The 26,624-nt window shown below is 42.0% G+C and overlaps 1 protein-coding gene across 2 annotated transcripts in view; it reads left to right on the forward strand.

Moving 5' to 3' along the window:
- The window catches only part of LOC142952987 (interleukin-1 receptor accessory protein-like 1), a 192,569-nt gene that overhangs the window by 92,490 nt on the left and 73,455 nt on the right, over positions 1 to 26,624 (forward strand). For both annotated transcript variants that reach the window (XM_076095039.1, XM_076095040.1), the window contains exon 5: positions 14,078 to 14,152. In XM_076095039.1, the coding sequence (XP_075951154.1) occupies positions 14,078 to 14,152 (75 nt within the window). The remainder of the gene's footprint in view (positions 1 to 14,077; positions 14,153 to 26,624) is intronic.

The raw sequence follows: 26,624 nt of genomic DNA on the forward strand, positions 1-26,624 counted from the left end.
GGGGAGGAGAGAAGGACGGGGGATGGGAGGCATGGTGGCAGAGTTAGGAGGACGGATTCATAGCTAGGCAATAGGGGGCCACTGTGCAGAAATGGCACCAAGCAGGAATTAAACAGGCCGCTGGCACCAAGCTGAGGAGGAGGAGGTTGGAATAGAGTTCAAGTCAAATAGACACTGTTTTTAATAGGGGGCTGGCCAGTTTGGTGGGTCACTTTGGTTTCGCAATGAATGAGTGGCCTGGACAAATAATAAATAGATTGTCAAGAAGCCTCTATGCCAACTGTTTTGTTTGTCGGTCACAAAAAAAGAGCCTCTGTGATTTGGAGAGGTTTCGGCTGTGCGTTAGGGGCGTGGGAGGTTACTGACTCAATCAAGGGAGCACTTCACAGCCTGCGACAGGGGTTTGACCAAAGCTAAGCAGTCACTGGCAGGAGGTTGAGAGGGACAAGTGGGATGGAGTTACTACAACTATGCTGCTGTAGTAGAGGTTTTCAGAACAGAGTCATCGTAGAACAGCCCCAAATGGATGTGAAAGGGACCCAAGGACAGCAGTAACAAAGTAGTATATACAATATTTTAACGGCAATATGATTTAAGTAATATTATTTCATGCACTGTCAAGTTACACAAGAAATTAAGTGTTTATGGTTTAATTGTTTTGGTCATCCACAACACATCCATAACGCCCAGCCCTGTATTTGTAATGAACTGCAATGATTACCTTCTATGAAGCAACTACCCCATGTAATAATGCCTAGTCGTATGACTGCATTTATTGTGGTGAAAGTACTGCAAAACGTAGTGTGATCAGAAACACATTTCTCTCCACAGACTAATATTGTATAGTAATGTATTACTTCCAAATGAAAGTATCTGTTATGTGTAGTATTTTGACTGAGCAGGTAAACCAGCTGTTATATCAGGTGCATAGCCTCTCCTTGTGATGTCACTTGATCACAATCATGTGCCTGCTGGGTCACAAGGTCATTTCCAGCTTGCAATGATGATGGAAGAGGATGTCAATGACAGACCTGGTTCAAATGTTGGTTCTCAGCCGAGGGCTATATGGAAGAAGGTCAGGTGTGTGTGTCGAAAGGTCGAACTACAGCGAGGCTACAAGGCTGAGAGACCTATGAAAGACAGTGAGAGAGGTGCTATCGTCCCAACTATCTCGGCACAGATCACAATGATTCAGTCGAGTTCACGAGTCATTCTGCGCGAGGTTGTGAGAATGTGATTATCGGAAGGTCAGTGTGCAGCATTTGAAGGTAAATTCAGCTTCACAATTATTGCCATCATTTAGAAATTGAATAATGAAGGTAATACCATACCAGTCACTGTACAATAGCTGCTGAAGAACCAGCAGTTTCCAGTTGATCATCAGAAGATGATGTCAAGCTACCTCTGAGATAAAGAGATGCATTATCACTGTTTGCTTGGTCAAGGATTTATTTCTTCTTATGTAACATCCATTGGAGAGCTTTTTATTACTAGGCAAGGCAAGTTTGTTTGTATAGCACATTTCAACAACAAGGCAATTCAAAGTGCTTCACGTAAAACCATTACAAACAACAAAACGTAAGGCAAAAGAAAAGGAGATTTAAAAGCAAGTAAGAACATTCATTAAAACACTAAAAAGCAGTGTAAGAAATAAAATACAGTAGTAAAATGCAGAAATTGATTAATATCCTTGAATCTGGTTCAATTAAAGGCAGCAAACAGAAAAGTCTTCAATCTTGATTTAAAGGAGCTGAGGGTCTCAGCAGACCTGCAGCTTTCTGGGACTTTGTTCCAGATATGTGGAGCAGAAAAACTGAACGCTGCTTCTCCATGTTTAGTTCTGACTCTGGGAACAGAATGTAGACCGGTCCCAGACGACCTAAGGGGTCGAGATGGTTCATAAGGTGGCAGCAGATCAGAGATGTATTTTGGCCCTAAACCATTCAGTGCTTTATAAACCAACAGCAGGATTTTAAATTCAATTATTTATTGGACAGGAAGCCAGTGCAAAGACCTCAGAACTGGAGTGATGTGATCCACTTTCTTGGTCTTAGAGAGGACTCGAGCTGCAGCTTTCTGATTGACTTTATTAAAGACGGTCATACCCTTGTTTATGGAAAAGCTTAAGCCCACTAGTTTAATCATACTTCTTTCCAGAGGTGTGTTGACAGCCGTTCTGATGAATAATACAGAGGGTTTATGCTATACTACATGCACATTCCGCAGGACGTTTGAGCACAGGGCAGAGCGCCATTGGCTAAAATCATTTCAGGCACCAGCAATCGGACCACGCAGTGGTTAAAATCAAATGCCAATATTTGACCAACCCAGTTTGTTTGACTGAAACATTGGGAGGGAAACATGTTTGCTCAAGTCCAGTTTGGTTGTATTTGCTCAGAGTGGACTGTAGAGAAACAGAGGCTGCTACAGACAGTGTTATATTACAGAGGTGCCGCCTATTAAAGCAGCAAAACGTATCAGCACCATCACAGTAGAGCAGATAGATGGCTGCAATCAAGGTCTGAGGCCCTGTTTTTCCTCCATTAATGATGACAAGCCATCAGGGTTAGACCGTCAGATTCTAGTTCTCCCGAAGCAACATCACATTATTTCCATCAATTTAGCTTTAAAAGCTCATAATCATATCGGAGTCCGCCAGGCAAGCAAACGCATAATGATGATTGGGAGGTTGATTTAAGTGGCATGTGTAAGTGCTGACAAAGTATTTACCAAACCTCTTGTATGTGCCCAGTATGAAATATATAAATGATATCTCCAGGCAGTGCATGTACTGTATATAGCATGCAACGATTGAGATGTCATAGCAACAGATATGCCAGGCTTAATGATAACAATTAGCACAGTAGTCTTTGATGGGTGACCTTGCTGGTTGAATCTAATTCATAGTTAGTATAACAACAGCATGTACTCTCTGCCCATAACTAATCTTACATGTGTATAAATAGGTACATTCTTGTTACCAATTCATTATTATGTTAGTTGTTTTCTTTTCTGGTACAGTAATGACTCTGTGTCTTGTGTTTCTCTTGATCACCAAGTTTTATTTAAATTAGTAAAAAACAAGGTTTATCTTCCTCTTCATCTGTGTTGGGCTTTTAATTGTTACAAATTGCTTGGAACAGCAAAACAGATAATATTGTAAGATATTGCATGCAATGCTTATTGTGCATGACATCAATATTGGAACAATATTCACATTAATTATGCATGGTATTGACATAATGGCCAGTGGAAAGTGTAGTGAGCTAAGCTCCCAGTTCCTCTACATAATGTGAAGCTTCCCTCCAGTGAAGCTCCTCACCAGAGAAATGTAGCAACCTAAGCTACATCAACGCTGTTCTTACATTGAACCAACTTCATTCCAAGTCAGTGCTACTCATGTCATATTTATGAATTGTAATGTGTATATAACTAGTATAATTATATATATATATATATATATATATATATATATATATATTGTACAAATACTGTTATAAAGTGCCAAAATAAATGATCAGATGTATTCAGTTGTTATTTCTAACCCACCCTCCCAATTTCTAGCACAATTAACCAGCATCACCCAGCATTACTTTGATGGGCAGTGACTGAATGACAAAATTGAGCTGAACATTTTTTTATCATTTATATATTTGGAATGCAGCCTGTTATGCTTCAAACTGGTCGTTACATCGACAGGGAGTTTTAAAATCGAGTTCTGCCTCGCTAGTATCTGCCTTCAAAGTTTGAATGTGGGATTACGCCGATGAGAACTTTATTCAAACACCGTCCCCCTAAACAATCTCTATTAGAGGGTTGTAAGGATCCGTGTTATATCGTCTGTGTAATGTGAACCACCTGCAGCACAGGGTAAATACAAAGTAGTCCTCACTACAGATGAGATCTGGAAGATGTGTGATCTGCAAAGCTAAACAATATTACAATTCGTCCTTGGGAAGTGTACTGTAGCACTAAAAGAAAATCAGTTTTCCAGCTGGAGGAAGCAACTTGTAAAATCTTAATTAAAAGATTGTATCAGACGTGGCTTTGCTTATGGAAAATAGGGAAATAATGGATTTAAAAGACAAGTTTTTACAGACAGAGCAGAGAAATAATTCAGTCTGCTGGGGTAGCTGGAATGAGAGAACTTATTTGCCGCAGGGAGAGAATTGGCATTTTTAATATCCACAGCAATGGACTCTCAATATAGTAACTGTGAGGCTGCAGAGTGTCATTTGGCACAAGATCCTTCATTTTCTATATTTTCCTATGCCGTTTGTCTCTTTTTAGTCCTCATTATGGCAAAAACAAAGTGTAATTAACGTAATCATGATTAATTACAGCAGACAGCCTTGGTATACGCATCTGCCTAATTGCAACTTTCCTTCACTTTATTTCAAATTCAAAGTAAGCAGAACTTGTCATAATGGCAGTGTTTTTTTTTTCTCTTTCTCTGGCGTGTTCCTGTCCAAGGCAAATCTTTGCCCATTTTGTTTCTACAACTTCAAAAAAAAGAAAATATATCCAGCTAAACAGCCTTTTGCTCAAACACTCCCACACATGTTACTCCCACCGTCCCCTCAACAGCAGCCAAGTCCACATATAGAACTGGAGACGGACATTTTGGGAGGACAACATGGGCAAAGCGGGAAGTGTAGCACTGCCAAAGGCAACCTGCCAAGCTGATTCCCACAGCGATATATACATAGTAATACCCCTATTGATTGCTCTGAATAAATTTATTGAGGCGAACCGGAAAGCAGGCGGGGGGGGAAATGGGGGAATTTATGACAGCCAGCACTCAAGATTAATTCACTTTTTAATTACAGGGAAGTACATAGATATTGCCTGTCGAGTAGTTAAATTTAAAGCTAAGACAAATGGCAAGCATGCTTGCTGAGAACGCAGTAAATGGAAGAAAGTGTATGAATCAACAGAGCATTTTTCCTCGACTGCCTCATAGAAAATGTGCATCTGTATTAGATTCTCAAGCATATTCATGCGCAGTGGAGATTGGAGATAGATGTGCTTTCTGGGTGTTGTTTAATCCATTTTCTCTTTCTTTGCCTCCTATCAAGCTGACTATACTTTACACCAACCCTTTCATGAATTTTCTGTAACATCATTTCGTTCTCTTTTTATTTTTTATTTTATTTTTTTTTTTAAATCACTTGGTTTTCTGTTGTTTTCATGCTGCAGGAAAGCAATTCCCCCTGCAGAGGAGAACGCTTCCCAGAATGTTAATTTGTTGTTAATGCAGTTCAAAAGCAGAAACCTGCACATTAACACAGTTTAGTGCTTCTGAGCCCGGGACCACCATCTCCTGAGTCTGTTTTCACACCAGAGACACTCTAAAGACGAGCTATTAGGGTGTTTAGAAGGGACAGATAGTGACGATGGGGGAATCAGGAAGAGCAGTTAATTCCTTTTTTATTTTATTTTCAGAGTCGGAAAACCGTGCCAACGTGGTCACAATCATGTTCGTCACTTTGTCACGAAAAAAATTGTCAGGTAAAAATTGATTTTTCACAGTGGATTCTGTGTGTAATTTGCTCTGCGGCACTCCCTCTAACTTCCATCAGCAGAAGCCGATCTATTTCATGTGAAAATGTTGGATTTCGTCTGGAGAACATGAATCATCCAGAATGTTTGATAACCTGCATGCAGAGTTCAACATCACACCTGCTGCCTTGTCATCATTCATGAAGGCCAGCTGGCATTTAAGCCTCAGTCAAAAGTCTGATGTCTGACGCTGTAAAGGACAACACGCAGCAAGGTGTCATGTAATCATATGTGATTTATGACCCCTGCAAGGACCTGTGTCAAACCAGCATCTCTTTTTCTAACTTGTGACATGTGTGGAGAAAGCAAATGCATCTGATTCCATACATTTCTTTTGCCATCTCATGCTATTCTAGTTTCACCAACACTGTTGCACTGTCTCATTCCTGATCCTATACAACAAAGTCAACTGAAGACTAATGACTGCAGCTTACTTCATATCTAAACCTTTACTACTTTGAGATAGAAGACTACGGGTATGACAGGATGTCAATCTACGTGTTAACCCAGCTCGCTTTCTTTCTTCAACCTCCATCACAAAGCATGTCACGCCCAAGCAATGACCCAAGCTGCCTCCCAACACACTTTCCTATTGGTTAAGAAGCACCAAACAGCATCTTCATCTTCATTTTTCTTTTCTTTTTGTCCCTTCTCAGCTCACTCTCCCACTCTATCCGCCGCAAAAAAAAAACTTTTCACAGCACCCCAAGCCTTCCTGCAGCTCCGCTTCTTTACCACCACCATCTCCTTCCTCTCTGACACATCCTCAACTCCTCCCCTCAGGGATATTTTAGGCTATGCAGCTTGAAACGTATCACCATCCCTCCCACCACCCAGCCTCCCTATCGTCGAGTGAATAGCACATCTCTGGGGCGGTGGCCACCGCTGAGGAAACAGGTGAGTAATGAGTGCAGGCCTCTCTAATTAACAAGCGACTCTTTCATAGCGACGCGTGATTAGTCGCTATGAAAGATCCGCGCGTGGACAGCTTTTCTTCAGCGGCGCAAATGTTTACGGTGGCGCAAGGTCCAAGAAGTACGCATCGGATTCGAACCGACGTCTCATTACAGCGTGAGCGTTGTGAGTAATTATGTGGAGTGACTTTCTTTTTCAAAGAGTGAAGTCGCTCCAGCTATTCCCAATGCCTGCAGTGATATGATTTATGTGATTTCCCCTGAATGTATTGTCCCATCCGTTGAGCCCTCTTATATTCAATTGTTTTGATGGATCTTCTAAAACAACACCTTTTTCAATAAGGTAATATACCCTTATTATGTTCTGTTCAGGGTTTCTATATTGGTATTTTTCAACATGTATCCTCGGAGAGTATTGCATTGTCATTGCTTTAGGGCTCATTTTCTTTCCAATAGTATATTTTCCAGCGCTTTCAAAGATCACCATTTCAGCTCGGGGAGTCGAGCTCATTTTTAACAAGCAGCGTCCTCTTTCAGATAAAAGATTTATGTTTTGCACCTCAGAAATATCTATCATAACAAGTGGCTGCGACTCAACAAAGCACACAAAAGACACATTTCCACTACGTATTAGAATGGGCGAGACGGATTTTGATCTACATGGTGTGACTGTTGGTGCCAGACACGGAGCTTGCAGCATCTCCGAAACGGCTGCTGCCCTCAAAGTGTTTCCAGTCGCCGCAGTGTGTAGAAGCGGTTAGCAGCAGTCCTTTAGGTAAAATCGTGGAGCGAGGTCGGAGGTTCTTGGCCAGACGTGAAGATACTAGAGAGCAGAGGGTCAATTCAGCACCGAGGTAGATAAGAAGTTTCCAATCCTGTCAGCTTAGAGCAAGAAATTGAGGCTACAGTGGGTACACTATCACAAGAAGTGAACAATTGAACATATTGCATGACAAATTTTGCTGCAACGTATGTGCACAGTAGGCTGCCGTAAGAAGCGTGAATCCATGGAGGCGTCCTGCTTGGTGGTGGTAATGTAAGTGTGGAGAGGCTTTTCTGGGCCCACACTCGACACCTCTATGTCAGCTAAACATCATTCGAAAGCTACAATTGACTCATAATATTGCTCACTCTGTTCGTGGCCATGGTAAATGGATACTTCCAGCAGTATAACTAGCCGTGTCAAAAAGCGCTCATCATCTCAGGCTGGCTCCAGGAACATGACAGTGGATTCAATTTACTCCAATAACCTTTGCAGTCTACAGATGTAAAGCCATCAGAGCTTTGGCGGGTGCTGGACCAGCGGTTTTGAGGATCAGGTGGGAATGGCAGGTGACGAGCAACAGATCCAGATACTTTTTGTTTCAAATCATCATGTGACACATCTCTATAAGGCTGTGTCCGTTTCAGAGGTCTCCACAATGGTGCTAACAAGAGCTTACAAACAAGTGAACAATATGCAACTAGATTGGTAGTTGTTAGTATTGTATTGAGTAGAAACAGAAAAATCACCTATCAGATTTATTATATATCATTACATCTATGTTATGTTGACAATCGGGGAATGTAATTAAGTGCATTTACTCAATTAGTAGACTCGAGTACAACGTTACTTGTACTTGGGTCTACAATCATGATGAAGAGATATTCAGCCTACTTTATTTTATAAATCATACTATATAGGCTCACTTCTAAGCCTTAAACCTCATTCTCATTTTGAAAAATATATGTATTTATTTTTCCACCTGGACCTGTACGTTCTGCCATTTCTCCTCTGCTCCTCCCTCAGACCCCCCCGCGCACACACACACACACACACACACACACACACACACACACACAGTTGGTTTAGAGACCTGCATTTACTTTGACAGTCTGCTGTGTTGTGAAGACTATCACACATTCACACACACTGCGTTTTTATGTCACATTTTCACAGGCTTACATTTGAGACTATATTCGGGGCGATATTGTGAAAAACCAGTATTGATGTCCAGTGGAGAAATAAACCCCTCCCTGCATTAAACAGTGCCTGGAGTATTGCTTCAGGAAACTGTCAAATCAGAATAATATACTTACACGTTGAGCCTATTGACGCCCTTCCTCATGTGAGCAATTGACTTTTGTCCCACCTACAATGCTGCTATCACAGCAATGGAGGGGGATAAACAATGAAAATGATTTCCTCAATAGAAACCTCAAATTGCTAAATGATAGAGCTTATGAAGAAATGAAACCCAGGTGTCTTTTATTGCTCCCCGTTTCCCTCTTGTAGTAGTTAAACTCCTTCATCAGAGAATGCACTCATCCTGAGTCTGCTCCATTTCACCCACTTTGCCTCAGGCAGCTTCTTCGGGGCCAACAGCCGCAAGGTCCTCCCGCTAAAATAACAGTTATTTTGCCAGAACTATTAACATCCAACTCCCACACAGCGCGATCACAGGCAACAGCAGCATTGTTGTCTTCGCCGACACTGAACCGATCTGTATATCTGACTGGTCTGAAATCAGTTTGCTGAAGGAAAATTGCAGCGGTTCTGTTGTGAGGTAATGAAAGCAATTTTCCTTCAGCTGCGGTCACATTAACAATTTACAATGGCATTTTTCCGGTCTATTGACCTGTATAGTTAGCCATGAAAGAGAACGTTGCACAATAAAACCGTGTAAGTACTTGATGGCAGCCTCTCGAAAATACACCACAGCAAGTGCATAATGTAGTAATAATAATAACTTCTGGCAATTAATCCCAGCAATTGACTCAAGTATTGTTCCCTTATAGTGTTTTTATAGTAATTTCACTTTATTTCGATCATCCAGATGGGTTAGATTATTTACCAGCACACACCTGACAAAGGGATGTATTGAATTCAGTTTGCTGGTTCGTGGTTCATTTATCCTCTCTGCCCTGAGGAAGCCAGTCACTTTTTCAAAACTTTAACAGTCCCTGACAGCGGCTGGCAAATTTATTTTCCTGCCCAGTTCTCCAGAGAACCCCTCGGCTGAAGTCCAGTCTGAAGACATTAATGCTAACTTATTCAACACATTTAAGTCCTTGAGTCTTTCGGACTCACTCAAATGACATATCTTCCGATATAAATGATCAGGTCTCAGCTGGGTTGGTTTGCACAAGTTAGGTCAGCTGTTGCCTTCTTTTAAGCACAGTGATGAGTTGACAACTTGATTCAATCATTTAGGCTCGCTAATATACGCTTTTTTATAAAGCCCCTCTCTTTGTTTTGACAGTCACATTCAAATTAAGTCTTCAAAATAAGTGTTTAGAAAATGTCCCATTTATTTTGCTGCACGTCTGTCTTCATCTTGTTATAATTGTGGACAACAAATCAGCATTTGACAACTCTTTTTTTAGAGAATACCATCTGAATTGAGCCTTCTCTTCTCTTCAGGAAACCTTTGTCATTACTCTGTCAATGTATCAAGTCACTGATCAGGATTGACATTTAAGAAGGAAAATCTTCAGGCAGATGTTCCATCAGTGATTGTGTGTACTGATCTGAATAAACTGAATCAGAAACACAACAGGAGTCGAATATCTTTTATTTATTTTTTCTTTTGCATGTGATTGACGAACAAGGTTTTGCTTCTCGAATTGCTCTAAAACGGCTTTCATATATTTTCTCCCGCGGAACTCACACTTTCCTTTAACGATCTTAAGCTCACAAACACACACACACACACACACACACACACACACACACACACACTACTCCTCTTAATCTATGTCTGCTGAAGTAGTCTTTAATGAGGTGTGAACAGAGGACCACAACCCTCTCCCTCCCTCCTTCTTCATCTTCCCGCTCTCTCTCACCCCTGAGAGAAACCGACAGACAGGGTGACAAAGACATACAGCGACAGACGGATAGGGGAGGGAGGGAAGGCGATGGGAGAGTTAATGGGAGAGAACAAGGTCTTTTTTTTTCTCCCCTCTTTCATTACTCCATCCCCCATCCATCATCATGTGATCACAACGAGAGCAGATCACAGGGCCTGTGAGGGACACTTTAAAGATTTTCTCCCAACGCCAGGCTCCTACATGTGTGCAGGAGTGTGTGTGTGTGTGTGTGTGTGTGTGTGTGCCCATACTGTTTGTGTGTAGGGAAGCAGGTCAGGCTGGTTGTGTTGCGCGCCCTTCAGCGAAAAGCCTGCCTACTCCCTTTTACAAAAAACCCACCACAGAATTATGGTTTCGTAGTTGAACGCCAGCCAGCTTCACTAATGCATCTCAAATGTGTGTGTGTCTGTGTCTGTTTGCGTGCCTTCCAGCACGGTGGGATCCCACTGACAAACAGCATATCAGCAGCGTGCCCTTGATTTGGATGAGTTAAACAGCCTTCTCCTACTTTCTTTTTTACCTTTAGCTGTAAAATAAGCTCTTCAAAAAACGTTCCACGATGTTGATTGCCTTCCAGGATTGGGATTTCACCTTCAACCGGCTCAGTGCAACCGGCATACCAAAACCAGACTTCACAGTTGAATGAGAGAGAAACTCTATATCCTCGATACCTGTCCGGGCATGACTTAAAGAAATAAATAAAATCGAAATAAATCCACCTCGTCAGTTAAAATTACAAAGTGAGGTTACTGCAGTGAGCAGCATATCATGCCCTTTTTAGTCAATAGATTAGTCCTGTTTGCTCAGGTGACGTGCTGGAGTCACAGTCAAAGAGCACAGACTAAGGCCACAGTTTCTAGGTGGTAAAATGGCAGAAACGGCTGATAACTCAGGAGGTGTGCTCCCTAAGATCTTAACAGAAACTCCAATTTGTGCTGGTCCACTTCTCCACACTGGGTGTGGAAATCCTGACGACTACCATGATAGAACAGGTTTTAGGATCTTGAGTTTCAACAGCAGAACATAGGCTACTTTATAATATGATTTGTTAACATTTAACGATAAACTTGGGGGTGCTCCGGTAGCCAAATGGTCACAGCTCACACAGTATATGGTTGCATGTATTACCTCTCTCCCCTCATCTCCTGTCTGCCTCTATACTAAGAACTGTACAGTAAAGGGGAAAATGCATTTTTAAAAGCCCCCCCAAAAGGATTCAGTTGGATAAATTACTGTAGGAACATACAGTAAATAAAAGATCCCCTCCAGACTACAATATACTGGACAAAATGTTTCCTTGGATTTCTGTCCTTTGGGTAAATATAATTCATTTTTGCGGAGGCTGATAGCTCCACCTTTTGAATTAATCTTGGATCGCTTTTCATGCCTCATTCTGCTCTGCTCATCTAAACGATCAGAGAGCCGTTGGTGTGCTGTGTGCAGTTGTGTTGCATGAATAGCACATGACTACATCTGTGGGTACGGTCACCAGGAGCAGCGCTGCAGCGTTCAGGTTATTTTCAACCTGCGCTGCATTTTCCATTTTCACGTTTGCAACATCCCGGCAGTTGATTGTGTAACTTCAAACACGATGATGCTTTCCTACCTCGAGGTGCTGGAGACAGTTGCCAGGAGTGCTTCACTATAATGCATAACACACGGCCAATGAAATCTACAAAAGTTGAAAATAAGTCATTAAAATGTCCGTTTGACATAAATTTGACAGTAGTGCGGTTGCACATATTTTCGAATCATAGTTACAATTATTCTATTACTATTGCATTTTCTATGTTCCTGTTTTATCATTAATGCACATATATAATGTATGGCTTTCAAACTCACTCACCGTATAAGCAATGAGCTGTGGCTCCATGGTTGATGACTGTATCCCCAGCTGAGCTTCTTTTCATGTTACTATAAATACACGCAGCCACATTCCTGCCCGTGCACCATCTTTTCCTCTCAAATCCAGCATTGTCTTGTGTAAGACAAACCATCAGAGTGGCAAAAGTTGTTTTTCTTTTCAAGCTGTAACGAAACAAAATAATCTAAGCATATTTCATCAAGAAGGAAGGTAATTAAGGTAATGAGGTTTCTTTGCACAGCACTGAAACACGGCAGGCACAGGGAAAGGCATCGTTTGCTCCGGTCCTTTTATTAAATTTGTAATTAATGAGCTCACACAGGCATTTTTGCCCATGCTTTCAGCCCACTCCTCTTAACAAGTTGTATTTAAGACCGAGTTATGGTTTTATTTGTCAATTGGTGATGAAAGTGTATTTGATTAGCAGGAGTGAGTGGACATCACTGAAGGAACATTGTATATTTGTTTGTACATCCAAACAAATTAAGAGATTGTACCAAGAGAGGACAACTTAAACAAAATACCCACATAAATATCAAACCTCTATATGGTCTCTTGTTTTTAAGTATTTCACAAATGGCGTTTGGCATTTCATAGTTGATTAGCTCATCGTTTGCTTTTCTGCAAAGCTACAAGTCTCGCTGTCTTCAGCGGAAACGTAGTGTCTTCAAATGAATCATTTTCAAAAATGTATTTACTGGCCGTGTCAAGACAGAATCTCACGCACCGATTTCAACTCAGTAGTTCAAAAGTGCATTTCCAGGGTCTGTCAGTTGCATCATAAAACCCTCAAAAAAACTCAACATATGAATGCAGGAATCTGAATAACTGCATTTTGAATCTGATAACTAGCCGGAAGGCTTTATATAAACACGTAACTGTAGCGAACGCTCTCTGCTGTGGTGAGTTACATCACCAGAGAACTGGAGTATGGAGGAACAGGTTCTATGTGAACTTTGAAAAACCTCCCTCCATTCTGTCGCTCCTCTCTGTGTTTTTTTTTTCCAGGATGAGCTCAGCGATCAGTGCTGCAGTCGAACCACAAGTCATTTGTACTGAAACAAGCCTCGTCCCTCCGAGTATTTCCCAGCGTGCACAGATAGAAAACCTCTCTGATGCCACTTTGAAGACTAGAACCAATTAGGGAATCATTATAATGAGGAGCCTCTAAGTGCACGTCTTTTGTTACTCAGCAGCTGTCTAATTGGAGTCGGTGTATTTTCGAAGAACATTGGGGCGACGGCTGTTCTGATATAACTGTGATACACTTTTGGATCAGCGACCCGCTCATGGCTGACCTTTTGACAACATATACCACATTGCTTGTGCAGAAGGTTTTGCTTTCATTTTTTTTTAATGGCAGGAAGTATTCATGGTATGTCAAAAAAATGTATACTTCCCAGTCATATCATGTGTACACAGCTCAAAATACTGCATCTCCTGCAGCAGCTCTTAACCTTCCCATGCCCACTGCAGCTGTGAAGGATTTTTACCTTAGGGTATATGTTCTGCAGATCCAGAAATGGTTGACTAGCTACACAGCTGCTGTATATACAGTGCGGTTTATATAGCAATCCATGTCAAAGCCATATCCTCAGTTACAGTGTTTTTTACGAGGAATGAATAGCATCAGTATTGAAGCAGCTGCTTCTTTCAAAGCATGTGTATTGATGTTTAAAGCTTTGAACGGGTAATTCTGAGTCATAGTAAGTCATCCGGTCTCTTTCTCCGTCCACTCTTTAAATATTATATTTCCTTTTATTTGTTCCCATTTTTAATGCAGCCTTTATTGTGGTCCTTAATGAATAAATCATACTCCCGCGGTCCACGGGGGAGAAAGATGTTGAATTTAATGTGCTCTTCATTTTCTCTGTTTGCCTTCTCACAGCTCCCCTGACTGACAAGCCGCCGAAAATCCTTTCCCCGTCGGAGAGCCAAATGAGCGTCATAGAGATGGCAATAGGTAAGGAGACGTGTTTTATTCCCCACACTGATGGCTTATTTTCTGTCTGTTGGTGGAACGTGTGCTGTCATACTCGTGGCAAAGCCAATTCCCTCAAAGCAGGAGCTGTTCTACTTAACTGTGGCTTTATTAGGAACAATATCTTCATGTTTATCATATTTTAGTAAGAGTCCTCCCTGTTTTCTGATCTGCTCCCATTTCCATTCGTTGTTGACGCCGTTTGCTGTCAATGCAATCTCAACACATCTTTGTTTACCTGTTGTACTGATAGAATTAGTGCAGATTATCCTGAAACGATTGTATGCATGTCACTCTGGTGCTCCTCCTTTCTCTCTTTGAAAGAAATACTGTTTCAAAGCACTAATTCATTGAAAATGCTTCTACTTTGTTGATTTTTCTCTTACCGTTAAGCAACTCATCAACACTTCCTGCGCAAATGTTTCATATAAAGACTTCTAGCAGGTTAGGTTGAGCAGTATCTCCTTTCCTACCAGGTGAAAGGTTGAGTTCCCAACAACAAATGGCGAAGTAGAAGTGTTCGAAAATACTGTGGTGAAAACCATAGTTTTGTTGTACTAATGGAATTATTGCTGTGGAAGTATAGACTATGCTGAATTTACCTGTTTTTTGAGACTTGCACATTAGTTGAATACCAGCTCTTATTTGCCAATTTATGGTGTTGCTGAAACTTATTACTCCTCCAAGTACTTGACATCAAAGTTCAAATTCAGTCAAATTCAATTAGATCAAACCATTGACACTAGTTGCTGGCATTGGAGTGTGTTGTGTTGAACTGTATTGATCTCCAACACTTTCCTATCAGTTCAATTTGTGCTTTGCATCTGCACAGATCTGACATAACAAGTGTTGAAGTGTTCAGTAGAAGATTTTCAATTAGGTCTGTTCTCTGTGCCCTTTTGTGAATGGACCTTGAGTTTTCCTCTCGATGGAGGAAAAACACGAGATGAGTCATTCGACACATTTGTGTATGAAAGAGAAAGTTAATTCAGTGGGTTTGAAAGCCATGTCCGCCACCTTTTCTCTTCCTTTCCATTGGAGTGCCTCTTCATTGTAATTCCACTGATCACATCTAACTTGTGCAACATGGATGCTGGTTTGTTCAGCCGTAATGAGTCAGAAATGATTCAAAGTGCTGCTGTTACTTCTGAGAAATCCTACATAACCTCCACTCGCGCTACCTTCAAATTCCTAATCTTAGCATTACTTCAAATGATTGCCTCCATTTCTGCCTCATGTGGCTGCCTCAGAACAGCAGTCCTCCATTTGCCTTACCAGCTTTTGATGCTCAGGGGCTCATGGGAAAATTCCCGCTTTGTGCCTTATTGGACGAGAGCTCAGCTGTTGGTGGAAGGGAAAATGGGTCATGATGGAGACTTTCTTTGAAGTCAATTTGTCATGGGCGACGAACACAACTGGCTCGCAGAGGTAAAAGGTGGCAATCACAAAATAGACGCAAATCACTGTAGCTTTAAATTGATGATGGATAAAAGCCTCTCTGGCTTTTTTCATCTGATTGAGTGTTTGATAGTGGATGATGGAGATTTACAATACGCATTACCTGATAGAGCAGGCAATAATGTTCCAAAGATAAGAAACGTGCTGCTGTTCTGGTTTTGGGGTTGATTTTAATTATTGTGTAACTGAACATTTTACTGTACTTTTCATTCTCTGTCAGGGATTTTCAGCTTCTTTCAGCTTTCTAGACCTTCATCCCCCAAATGTATCAGATTGGATTTTCCTCTTGATTTTGATTTTCCAGTGGATGGGGATCAGTAGAAACAGTTTTTTATGCTCCTCCTTCGCCTCAGCACCCATTGATATTCTACACAGAGTCAGCACCTCTGTGTACATAATATATGAACACCTATTTGATCCTCTGCCTGTACAACCTCCTATCGCTTCCTGTTAGCGTTGGGCTAGCATGCTCTTGTCATCCACAGAGAGAACCCAGTCGAACGCAGTGTGGCAGTATTGGTGGAATTTTAATATTCATACTCTGCAAAACACTGAAATATAGAAGCGTAAATGGCTTCGGCTGACAGTTAATTAGGCAGGTGAGAGGGAGAGAGCGGGAGGAGTGGGAAAGGCTAACGTGGAGAGACACTTTTTGGGCTCTTGTTATGGAACTCAAGGGATGAACTGAGAGATCTGTAAATGGCGGGCCCCAATTAATCAGCGCACATCGTCCGTGGCCCACTCCCTATTTCGTCTCCTAATGGATGTGGTTCCTCAGCTATAATTGATTCAAATGCTTGATTAGAACATGTTGTATAAATGCTCTTCTCAGCCCCTCGGTGGGCGGGCCTCTCCACCGCTTTCTCTGTGGGACAGATGCCTCACATTTTCGGTCCGTAATTCAGTCTGACAGTTGAATGCGCTGCTTTCACTCAGTCTTGTGCAGATGTGGAATAATTGTCTGCAGTCAAGCCAAGCAGACTAACTGCAGCGCAAGTCTGTTTCCAGAGTGCTAATGTGTTCAATTTTTAAGCACTTTGACGACGGGGTGATTCATTTCCTTAATACATGAACATGTTTGTGCCACTTCTATGTTCTTGAACACAACCCAACCAGGGATTCAACCTCTAGAAAGAAATCTGCTTCATGAGCTTTTGTTCTGCTGCCAGGTTTGATTTGTTTGCTGTTTTCTGTGCAGGGCTGACGTGTCACTCGCTGCCTCGCTTGCCTACCTATCCTGGCATTTTATTTCGGGTTAGATTGAATTCACGACCATCGCGGCACTCCGTTTGTGATGCTCATACTGGAAATATCCAGCGAGTTCCCCTGTGATCTCGATTGGCTGTTAAAACTTCAAGCTCTCTCAACTGCCTCCTTCCTCAAGATATCACACTTCATCCCTTGACACTTGACATTACGACACCGCAGCGAGTTTTCTGAAATTGCTGCGGAGAGAAAACAAGGTGATGATGTCTGAGCCTCCTTGCCGAATTCCCCCGAAATACACTTTTAAGCTCTCACTTGAATTCTTTGAGAAGCCCTGCATCTCTCTGTCGTACTGGTACGCATCATCAATCTGTAATATTCAATGCACCGCAAGAGTTGTTTTGTGTTTGAGTAATTGAATTGATTCTTTTGATGTATTCACTTTCCCCCAAACTGTCTTGTTTTCTTGTTCTTTTGTGCCTCACTTAGTTATTTGCTTTGTTTCCATCGATGCCTTTTTGGACCCTTCAGGGGATGGAAGACAATTTGTTGTTTTCAGTCAAAGATAAACAGTAGCACAGGGAAGGGTCAAAGGTCACAGATACAGGGACAAATGATCTCAGGATATCTTAAAATGTTTTTTATTCCTGTATGACCGTATAGTTTGTGAAAAACACTCTACAATGATGCTGTCGCGTTTTGATTTACACCAAAACTATATATATATTGTTGTTTGCTTTAGGATTATGAAAAAAAAGAAATGTAATCTTTGGCTAAGTTGAAACACTTTACACGTGAGCGCAGAGCAAATACCTGCATCCGGGTTATGAAATCCAGAATCCAAATCTTCCCAGAGAAGTTGGGGAGGTGATAGCAACATGTTAATGCTCAAGGTTTTTAATGAGATGGTCAACAATCAAACATAGGTGTAATGTTAGACTGTCCACATACTTTTGGCCACGTGGTGTACCATCATTCCACTCTGGGGTTATGAGAACAGAATTATTGGTAACATTACAGATACGATTTGTATGTCCTCTTAGGAGCAGTAGAAGAGTCAACGTATTAGTTCCAAACCGCTACCGAGTAATACAAAAGGCGTCTTTTTAATAACATAGCTTGGATATCTGTGTTACTGCCTCTCAGAAAGGCTCATTGTGGAAATGTCTTTGTTCTAAGCAGCCTCTCTATAACAATCTGACAATCTGCACTCCTCTCAGAGGTTGAGCTTCCTCATCTGTTGGTTGGTGAATAATAAGTGTAAACTGGAAATTGGTCTTCAGTCACTCATCAGAAGGAGTTACATTGTTTAATGATACAGTATGAACTGAGGATAGATACCTCAGAACGAAGCAATCATTATCCTGAGTTGACTTGGAGTCGGCAGCCACATCAATTTAGAATGTGCAGTCCTTTGGTAATGGGGAGGCTAGCACATCAATGTACTGTTATTCTGGTGCAGGTCAGGTTGCTATGAGACTCCCATTTTCCTCTTAGCTGACATGGAAACCTTCACATTAAGACTTGACGAATCCAGATCGCTCAGTTAGGAAGTTTGCACTCGTGTGGGTTTCTTTCTCCATCCTCTGCGGAAACAGAGCATCATTAGGAAGAAATGATGAACTGCACATAGACAGCAGACAAAATGTCACCTTTCACCACACTGCTCCAATGCGGTTGAAACTCAGTCCAACAGATGGTCTTGGAAAGTTTAACCTTTACGTGACCTTATCAATCCATGAATGTCGATCATCCCATTATCCTGGAGCAGATTTCTTCCTGTAGCTGTATGGATTATATCTTCTAATGGAGTAATATTTGGGTTCTTGTCGCATTGATTCAGGCACTTTTTTCAATACGTAACGATTGATTTTGATCTGTTGGATGTTTGATCCTATTGACAATTGGCTGTGGGGAAAAGGCCCACCATGCCACAGACAGGTAGACATATAGATCATGTTCAAGGTAAATACCAAGAGTTCTGGAGAAAGGATGTAAACGTCCAAGGGTCAGGAAGACGTGATTATCACTCGAGGGTTTATTGATTTTGTTGTTTTTCTCACTTGTAACATAAATATCATGTATTGTCTTCACACGAAACCTGCCCTCCTTTTATATGTTTATATATCTTTTTTTTTTCATTAGAATAGGCTCGGCGAGTTTATTTATATAGCACATTTCAAACAGGCTATTTGAAGTGCTTTACATAATGCATTGAATCCAATAAATGTTTGAACAGCACCAGGCAGGAGAGGTGGAGCACGTCAGGGTTTCAGTCAAGTGTCTGTCTGTAGGACAAGGATTAGAAATATTGGACCTAATTTACATAATGCTACAATAAAGATAACTTTGAAATGAAAACCGAAAACATTTGAACCTATAACCCGCTCAACTTGGCTTGGATGTGTGCAGAACGTTTTTTTAAATGAGACCGCTTGTGTTGGTGCTCAGTTTAACCCCAAAAGCCAACCTGGAACCTGACTCGATGGCACGGGTACAGACGGCACACGCTGATATTTTCCGACTCGAGTTTTAAATTAAAAGCATCACTCGCTGCAGCTCGGTGTTATAATCGGTACATCCTCTAGCTGACATTCGAGTAGTCTCATGCTTTTCAGCCAAGATGTTCTCATCAAACCATGAAACACATTTTAGTTCCACAAAGAAAAAGAGTCGCCCACAGCACGGCCTCAGTAACACCTATCCCCGATATCACACACACACACACACCAGCCATCCCTCTAAATGTCACTGGCTCCGCAGAACGCTCCATCGACGCCAAAGGTTCAGAGGCCCTAGGATCAATATTACATCATTTCTCTCAATTAGGGCATATTTATTCCCCTCATGTTATTGTACATCTGCGAGTGATCCTATCTGTATTCCTGGCAAGTCTCCAGATGAGTCGAGGCCCTGCAGGGAGGGGAAGACAGAGTGAGATAAAGACGAGAGAAGAGAGAGGAGGGAAGAGAATGAGAGAGAAATTAAGGTGGGGGGGAGGAGTTTGGGCAAAGAGTCGGAGCAAGGGAGAAAGAGTGAGATCATTTAGGATTCACAGAGGGTATGAAATATGATGGTGTCTTACCTTGAGTTATTACAGATGAAAGTGGATACAAGACAGCACACTGTCCCAAATGGTTAATATATCCTGCAGCGTGGAGGCATAAATCGTGACTGTCATATTAGAGGTGGGCTTGTTGGTGGTGATTGGAAGAGATTCTTGGCAAAGGACTGCTCCCATTAGTGTTTTACATAAGTGCGGTAATGAGGGGGGCAGTCAGTGCGAGCGCTTGCGGGGACTCGGTCGGCCCGCCGGACCGAAGGAGACTTTAGGTTTACTTAACACCTTGAGGAAATTCACCGGAGCGCGACCGCAGGGCGAACACCATGCTAACATGTTGGATGGTGATTGACCTCTGAAGTCGAGCTGTAGTCCCCCATTGACCGCTCCCCGCTCTGCTTCCTGTCAGCGGCTCCCATCTGCGGCCTCGTACCCGTCTCTGCCAAAGTAAGAGGAAAAATGGCTGAAGGCGTTTTCTCTCCTTAGCAAAAGAAATAGCATCAAGCATTTGCCAAGCATTAAGATATACTGCCTCCTGTCTGTGTCAGCCACACTTCCCGTCTCTGGGTAGACCTATTAATCATGAATTGGTCTTCAGCGTGTAGTTTACAGAAAGTCTGGTTTGTTGTAGTGTTTTTTATTTTCATGTGTAAGGTCTAAAGAGGTCCTGCATTGCACCTGCATGTCGGCACTTGGGAAGGTCCGAAGACTTCCGCCGATGTCATCATTTAGCAGATCGATAGATTATATAACGGTTTGAGGAGGACTACCAACCCACTGGACCTGTTTTGACTCTTTGATTAACCTGACTAGTGGTTTTGATGTGATACACCACTGCAGTCACGGTCGCCTTTTTACTGGCGCCTGCGTCTTCGGTTCACTGTGTAAGTTACAGTTCACCACAGTGGAAGATGTAACAGCTGTGGACTTGCTATCCAGGCTGTCACAGCTGCAGTAGTGGTGTGTGAGCGACCTTATGTTACAGTACAACAACCCCTTCAGGCGCTCGCTCTGTGATTGGTACTCTGGTGCTTTTGGGTTTGTTTCAGCACAGTGTAACTTTAAAGGTGCACTTTTTTTTTCCCTCCGTGTTATTATTGGGTTTTGCCATCCTCCGACTCGTGTCACCAACTCTGCCACAGAGTAGAGTCTGTGCAGTTCCCGTCCAGCTGTTGCTCTATCAACAGCTGTGTACTTCAGATCCGAGCTAGAATTTTAAATTGAAAGCGCTCCTCCTCCACTCGCACACATTCGTTTCCATTTTCTGACGCTCCTTCCAGTCCCGTCATGTATCAGTAGCTTCTGCACTGCAGCAGCTATACACCCAGTCTTGATAGGCAACTTAAGTCCAACACCAGCATATGGATTACTAGCAGCAGGAAGACTCACTCGGTGACTCGTTCAGCACTGTGTGACGGCTGGGCACCCACGAGCCACATGCCTTAAAATCAAACCCATTTTAGTGTGGCAGTTAAGCACAGCGTTTTTTTTTTTTACAGCCATTAGATTAGCCCTCAGTTTAACCTAGACACAGTGGTGTCACCTTGCTCTTTTGTGAGCCACTATTTAAAAAACTTCAACTGCTAGCAGGTGGAGGAGCCATTAATTTGCTCTGGTGACTCGAAGATAATCTTTTCATTGTAATTTCTTAGGTGGTTTGATGCATTTTATTCTGCAAAGTGATATTCTCTCTCTGGATTTTACCCCGGAATGTAGAGAGAAGCAGAGCAGCTTGCATTTTTATTTCCCCCAGAATATATCAGCCTCTCCTGTGAAGCCAGTTCCACCGCACAAGCCTCAGCCAAAATGCAAACCCTGCAAACTTCCCCTTCATCATCATCCCCTTGACAGTGCATGTGTGTTGCCTGGTTGAACTAATTGCCCTTGCTGTATTTCCAGCCAAACAGGTGGCCATATTGGTTTCCTTCCGGCTGTCTTCATGTGACAGTGCATCCAGGTTGGAAAGAGATGACAGTGTCCCCTCTCCGCCCGGAGCGTGACCTTGGTTAGGCGATGCTCCCTCTGCACTGTCTTTGGTCTCACATTGGTCTTTGGGGCCAACTCCTGATTGTGTACGTGTTGTCGTGTGTGTGGGTGTGAGAGACATAGAGAGATAGAGCGCTCTCTGATGTCTAGCCAGAAAGCTAGAGGGCCGGATCACGGTCAGGAGGGGAGGGAGATGACAGTGGCAGCAAACTTTGGCAAGTGACACATGAGACTGCAGATCTGTGATGTCATGATACAGCTGCTGCACACACACAAACACACACACACAGATATTTTGTGCCCATACAGGCAAAATCCAATATTGTTCAAACAAGGAGAAACAGAAGCTAATGTTCACTGTTTGTCTCACACACACACACACACACACACACACACACACAAAGGTCTATTGCAGCTTTTACCACCTCACACTGTCACCTCAAGGGATTTGTGTGTGCTAAAGCAGCCTGATATGGTCAGATTTGTCTTTCTCCACACACATCCAGTACTGGTCGGCTTTGTGTTGGTCCATTGTATCTACAGTCGGTCCTCTGTTCGGTCCGTGGGCGCTCATGCTACAGGGGATAGGAATGTGTCAGATGAAATGTTATGGATATTTGTCTCATAACTGCTCTGAGTCAGGCAACACCTTGTTTTTATACCTCGGGTAAAGAAGCACTATTTTTTTCCTCAGCAGTGGGAGGGATTATGACATGCTCAGATAGGCCCTGACCTCTCTGCAGACCAGAATAGAATAAAGTAGAGCGGATATTTTGGAATACAGCGTTGTTGTGTTCATACATGTCATCTCTACTGTTTCCTCATGTGCAAAATGATGACATTTATTTCGCTGTTTATAGTGTTATAAGTCATTTGTGCTACATACCACTATCTGGGAGAAAGAGTGACTTTATATCCATTTCACCCTAATTACTTTAATATGTTTTAACCAATGAATTTATTCTACTCTATTTTCATTTCAGAAAATCTATTTGGTTAATAAAAGGAGGAATAAAAACATGGATTATTTTACAGTAGGTTCTCATCAACAACATGTTAATAGTTAGAACTTGTAACAATGATAAATGTTTGGCAATTTTAGTATGTAGTTTTATTCTAAAGGGAAAGAGAAATGGGTTAGAAAGGTATGCTGTGTTTTAGCAATCAAATTCTGTATTTGTAGATATTTTAAAATCATACAAATAATGACTATATTTTAAATAACTTTTTAAAATATGTAATTTAGCATACTTTTTTGTTGTGGGAGAAAAGACTCAACACCACATGCAAAAAAGCAGTTTTACTAGATATACTCAGTAGTCCACTGTGAATTAAATCAGTGCACAGTGGTGTGCAGTCAGGATATAGCTTAGGCAGTTCCTCCCAGAGCATTCTGGGTGAGTCACGAGATGTACTTGCCAATGTTAAATTCAAAATCGTTACTTCTCAGTTCAGCATATCGCTTCTGGAAGGGACCAAAATGTTCCCAACAAAGAAACCAAAGTGCCCAGAACATCTTTTGTTGCAAAAAGATTTCATTTTTTCCCCGTGGTTGCTGGTGAGAAACCAGCGTCTCCGTGCCAGAGGTCTTGGCAGCCCTCTGGTTTAATCTCTGAGACTCAGGCTAACCTCTCTTCTTTAGCAAACACACACCCGACCATCCACTCTCCCTGCCAACCGCAGGCCAGATAGAAGATATTGAGCATCCTTCCATGCTGTGACACAGTATTGATATTGATTTTAATTATGACATCAACATACTAAAGTGCTTTTCAGAGGACTTGTGGATCGTTGGTCTGTTGGTCGCTGCAGCTGGTGGAAAGCCATCACCAACAGATTTTTCTTTTTTTGATGTAATTGTTTATAACAGGAGGGACAGGAGGATTTGTTTTCCATTTTCCATCACATGCAGTGTCTTCATTTGTTAACATGTCCCTGACAGATCTACTATAAATCATACAAAAGACATGGAAGGTCTTGGAGGAAGTAGGTAAACCACTCTCCGAAGACAAAGGAAAGAAGACGCAGACAAACCAATTACCTGACTGCATGAGCACCGTTAAGGCAGTTTGGTTAAGTATAGGCAAATAAAACCACTTGGTTAAGTAAAAGGTCGTCGTCATGGTGACAGTCACATGGTCCCATGAGGTTCGTCCATGTAATCGCTCCCCCTCTAACACCGTGGGCAAAAGCTGCGAGTTTTCAGTCGTGATTGGCTGCTTTAAACGCTGCTTGCCCAAGGATCAGTTGACATTTCTTGCACTCTGCCTGGCACACTTTGGTGATTTTATTTTCTTATTTTTTTTTATGACTGAGGAAGATTTACTTCCTTGCACACAGACTGGCATCACAGATACATAAAAACAGAGAGGAGGCCAAAGTCCAACCAACAGGGAGACTCTACTTATTTACTTGTCTGTCACTTCATACTGCCTCTACCCTCCCCCTCCCCTTCTCTGACACTCTTATATTCAGACAAATAATGATACAGTTCCATATGCAGCCATTATCATCCAGATCCAATGCTGTCACTCACGCCGAGTTCCACTGATTGCCAGAGTGGTTCTGTGCTCTTCTTGTAAGAGCAATGTATAAATCTTGAAATAAAATGTTGATGTATTAGTCACTACTTAAGGCAAAAAAATCATCCAGTACATTTGATTTATTCATCTATTTTGAGTATGGATGCTGTCAGGATTTATCCTCATGAATTAAAACTTAGTTACAAAATAACTCCCCCTCCAAACCAGCAGTCAAAGAGCAAATATACCGAGAAACCAAACTCAACGACGGCTCAATGTGCTGCCTAAGGCTTTATTCTTCTCCAGCATCTCCTGCCCTAGCAGCTACGAAGAAGAGTACACTTACAGATATAGAGAGTGCATCTTTCTGACATCACATGGACCTTTTTCGTGGTAATTAAGTCCTTGCAACTTTCAAAACTTCGAACAGTTATCTCCCGTTGAACTTTGGGCCGTCAAAGTGCGAAAGTGCCAAGTGCAGCCTGAACAAAAAGCATAAAAGTCAGCGCAAACACTGCAAAGTTACACCAACAAACGTCTTGAGTTTAGTTGATTTGGCAAGAAGTAGAACTCGGCAAATTGGTCTTGCTGTGGTCCTGCTTTTTTACAGACAAACTGATTATACATTCAGAGTGGCATCAAAGTATCATGAATAAATCAATTCCAGAGGAAAAGCATCACTGAGGCAAAATTTGGATTGTATTGATGCCACCGGGGAAACCTATTTTTGCATGACATTTACTCCGAAATATTAGGTCGACCTCCTAATATTGAGTTGAAGTCCATTGGCACAATCAATAACCTCTCTCCACTCAGAGGGAGGCGGAGTCGATAAGTATGGTTTTCCCTGGATAAACTTAATTCGCCCATTTCATGCAAGAAACAGGTGGCACTGATATTTAACATTTTTTGAGATGTGTGAAAGAAAAACAGCACTAACCTATCAACACCAGGCAGCTTCAGAGTCCCCAGGCTGTGAAGTTGATTGCCGCCAAGTCGCCCCTGTGTGTATGTGTGTGTATGCGTGTATTTTGTCTGTTTGGGAGTGTATTCTGTGTGTGCATGTAGGTATGTCTGTGGTGCTCTATTGTATAAGCTGTGTGTGTGTGTGGATTGTCCCAGTTTAGAAGACCCAGAACTACTCATCAACTCAAAGCAGTAGCCGAATGTGTGTGTGTGTGTGTGTGTGTGTGTGTGTGTGTGTGTGTGTGTGTGTGTGTGTGTGTGTGTGTGTGTGTGTGTGTGTGTGTGTGTGTGTGTGTGTGTGTGTGTGTGTGTGTGTGTGTGTGTGTGTGTGTGTGTGTGTGTGTGTGTGAGAGCAACATTCCTGCGTTGTAAGTGTATGTGCACGTTTAATGTGTGCAAAAATGGGGAAGGAAGCACAGCGAGAGTGAACCATGGGGGCTGTTGTGTTATCGCTTTCATTACTGTACCTGCACACATGCACAGTCTGTGTTTTCCTTCCTCCATTAGTGGATGCAGCAAATTGCATTAAGATAAATACTCAAACAATGTTGCATCCACTCTTTATTCCCCTCATCAACTGTAAAGTGTGTGTGTGTGTGTGTGTCCTTAGTCGTCCTCACTGTGCTGTCAGGCTCTTTTTGTTTCTCCTGACACAGATGTCAGAGGCAGAACAGTAGCTACAGCGTTATGAGCAGCTGTGGGTCTGCCAGCTAATGTTTATGCTCATAACATTTTATGTTTTTTTGTTGATGCTACATAGATGGCTGCTACAAGACTAATAGAGACAATCATTTATGTTAATTTATGCTCACAGTGTTTGTTCAGTTGATGCTTATAGTTCATTAGTCACCATTAAATACAGTTTACATTATTATCAGTGTTCTGCAGAAAACTCAATTAAATATAATGGAGTCCAATTTTTGCACGCTGGACCAGTTCCAGCATAGAATGCAGAATAATAGAGCGATGCTACATGAAGCTACCATTGCTAACATTAACAGAATGCATCGGTTCCTCCCAATAAGAGGACCATGAAATAGTGCCGTAACTCCCCTAATATAACGTATGTCCTGTTGACACAGGATGCTGGAGTGGGACATACCTTAAGCACCCTAACCCTGATCAGTAGGATAGTAAAATATATGATGGGCCAGAAGGGTAGGAAATTCAAAAACAAATCAGATGGCTTTATTAGTTGTTTGAGTTTGAGGACCAGTTTGTGCCAGTTTCCACACTATTTAAATGACTAGGCACA

The sequence above is a fragment of the Anarhichas minor genome, unplaced genomic scaffold, assembly GCF_050575085.1.
Source record: "Anarhichas minor isolate MPS153535 unplaced genomic scaffold, ASM5057508v1 ptg000018l, whole genome shotgun sequence".
Lineage (NCBI taxonomy): Eukaryota > Metazoa > Chordata > Actinopteri > Perciformes > Anarhichadidae > Anarhichas > Anarhichas minor.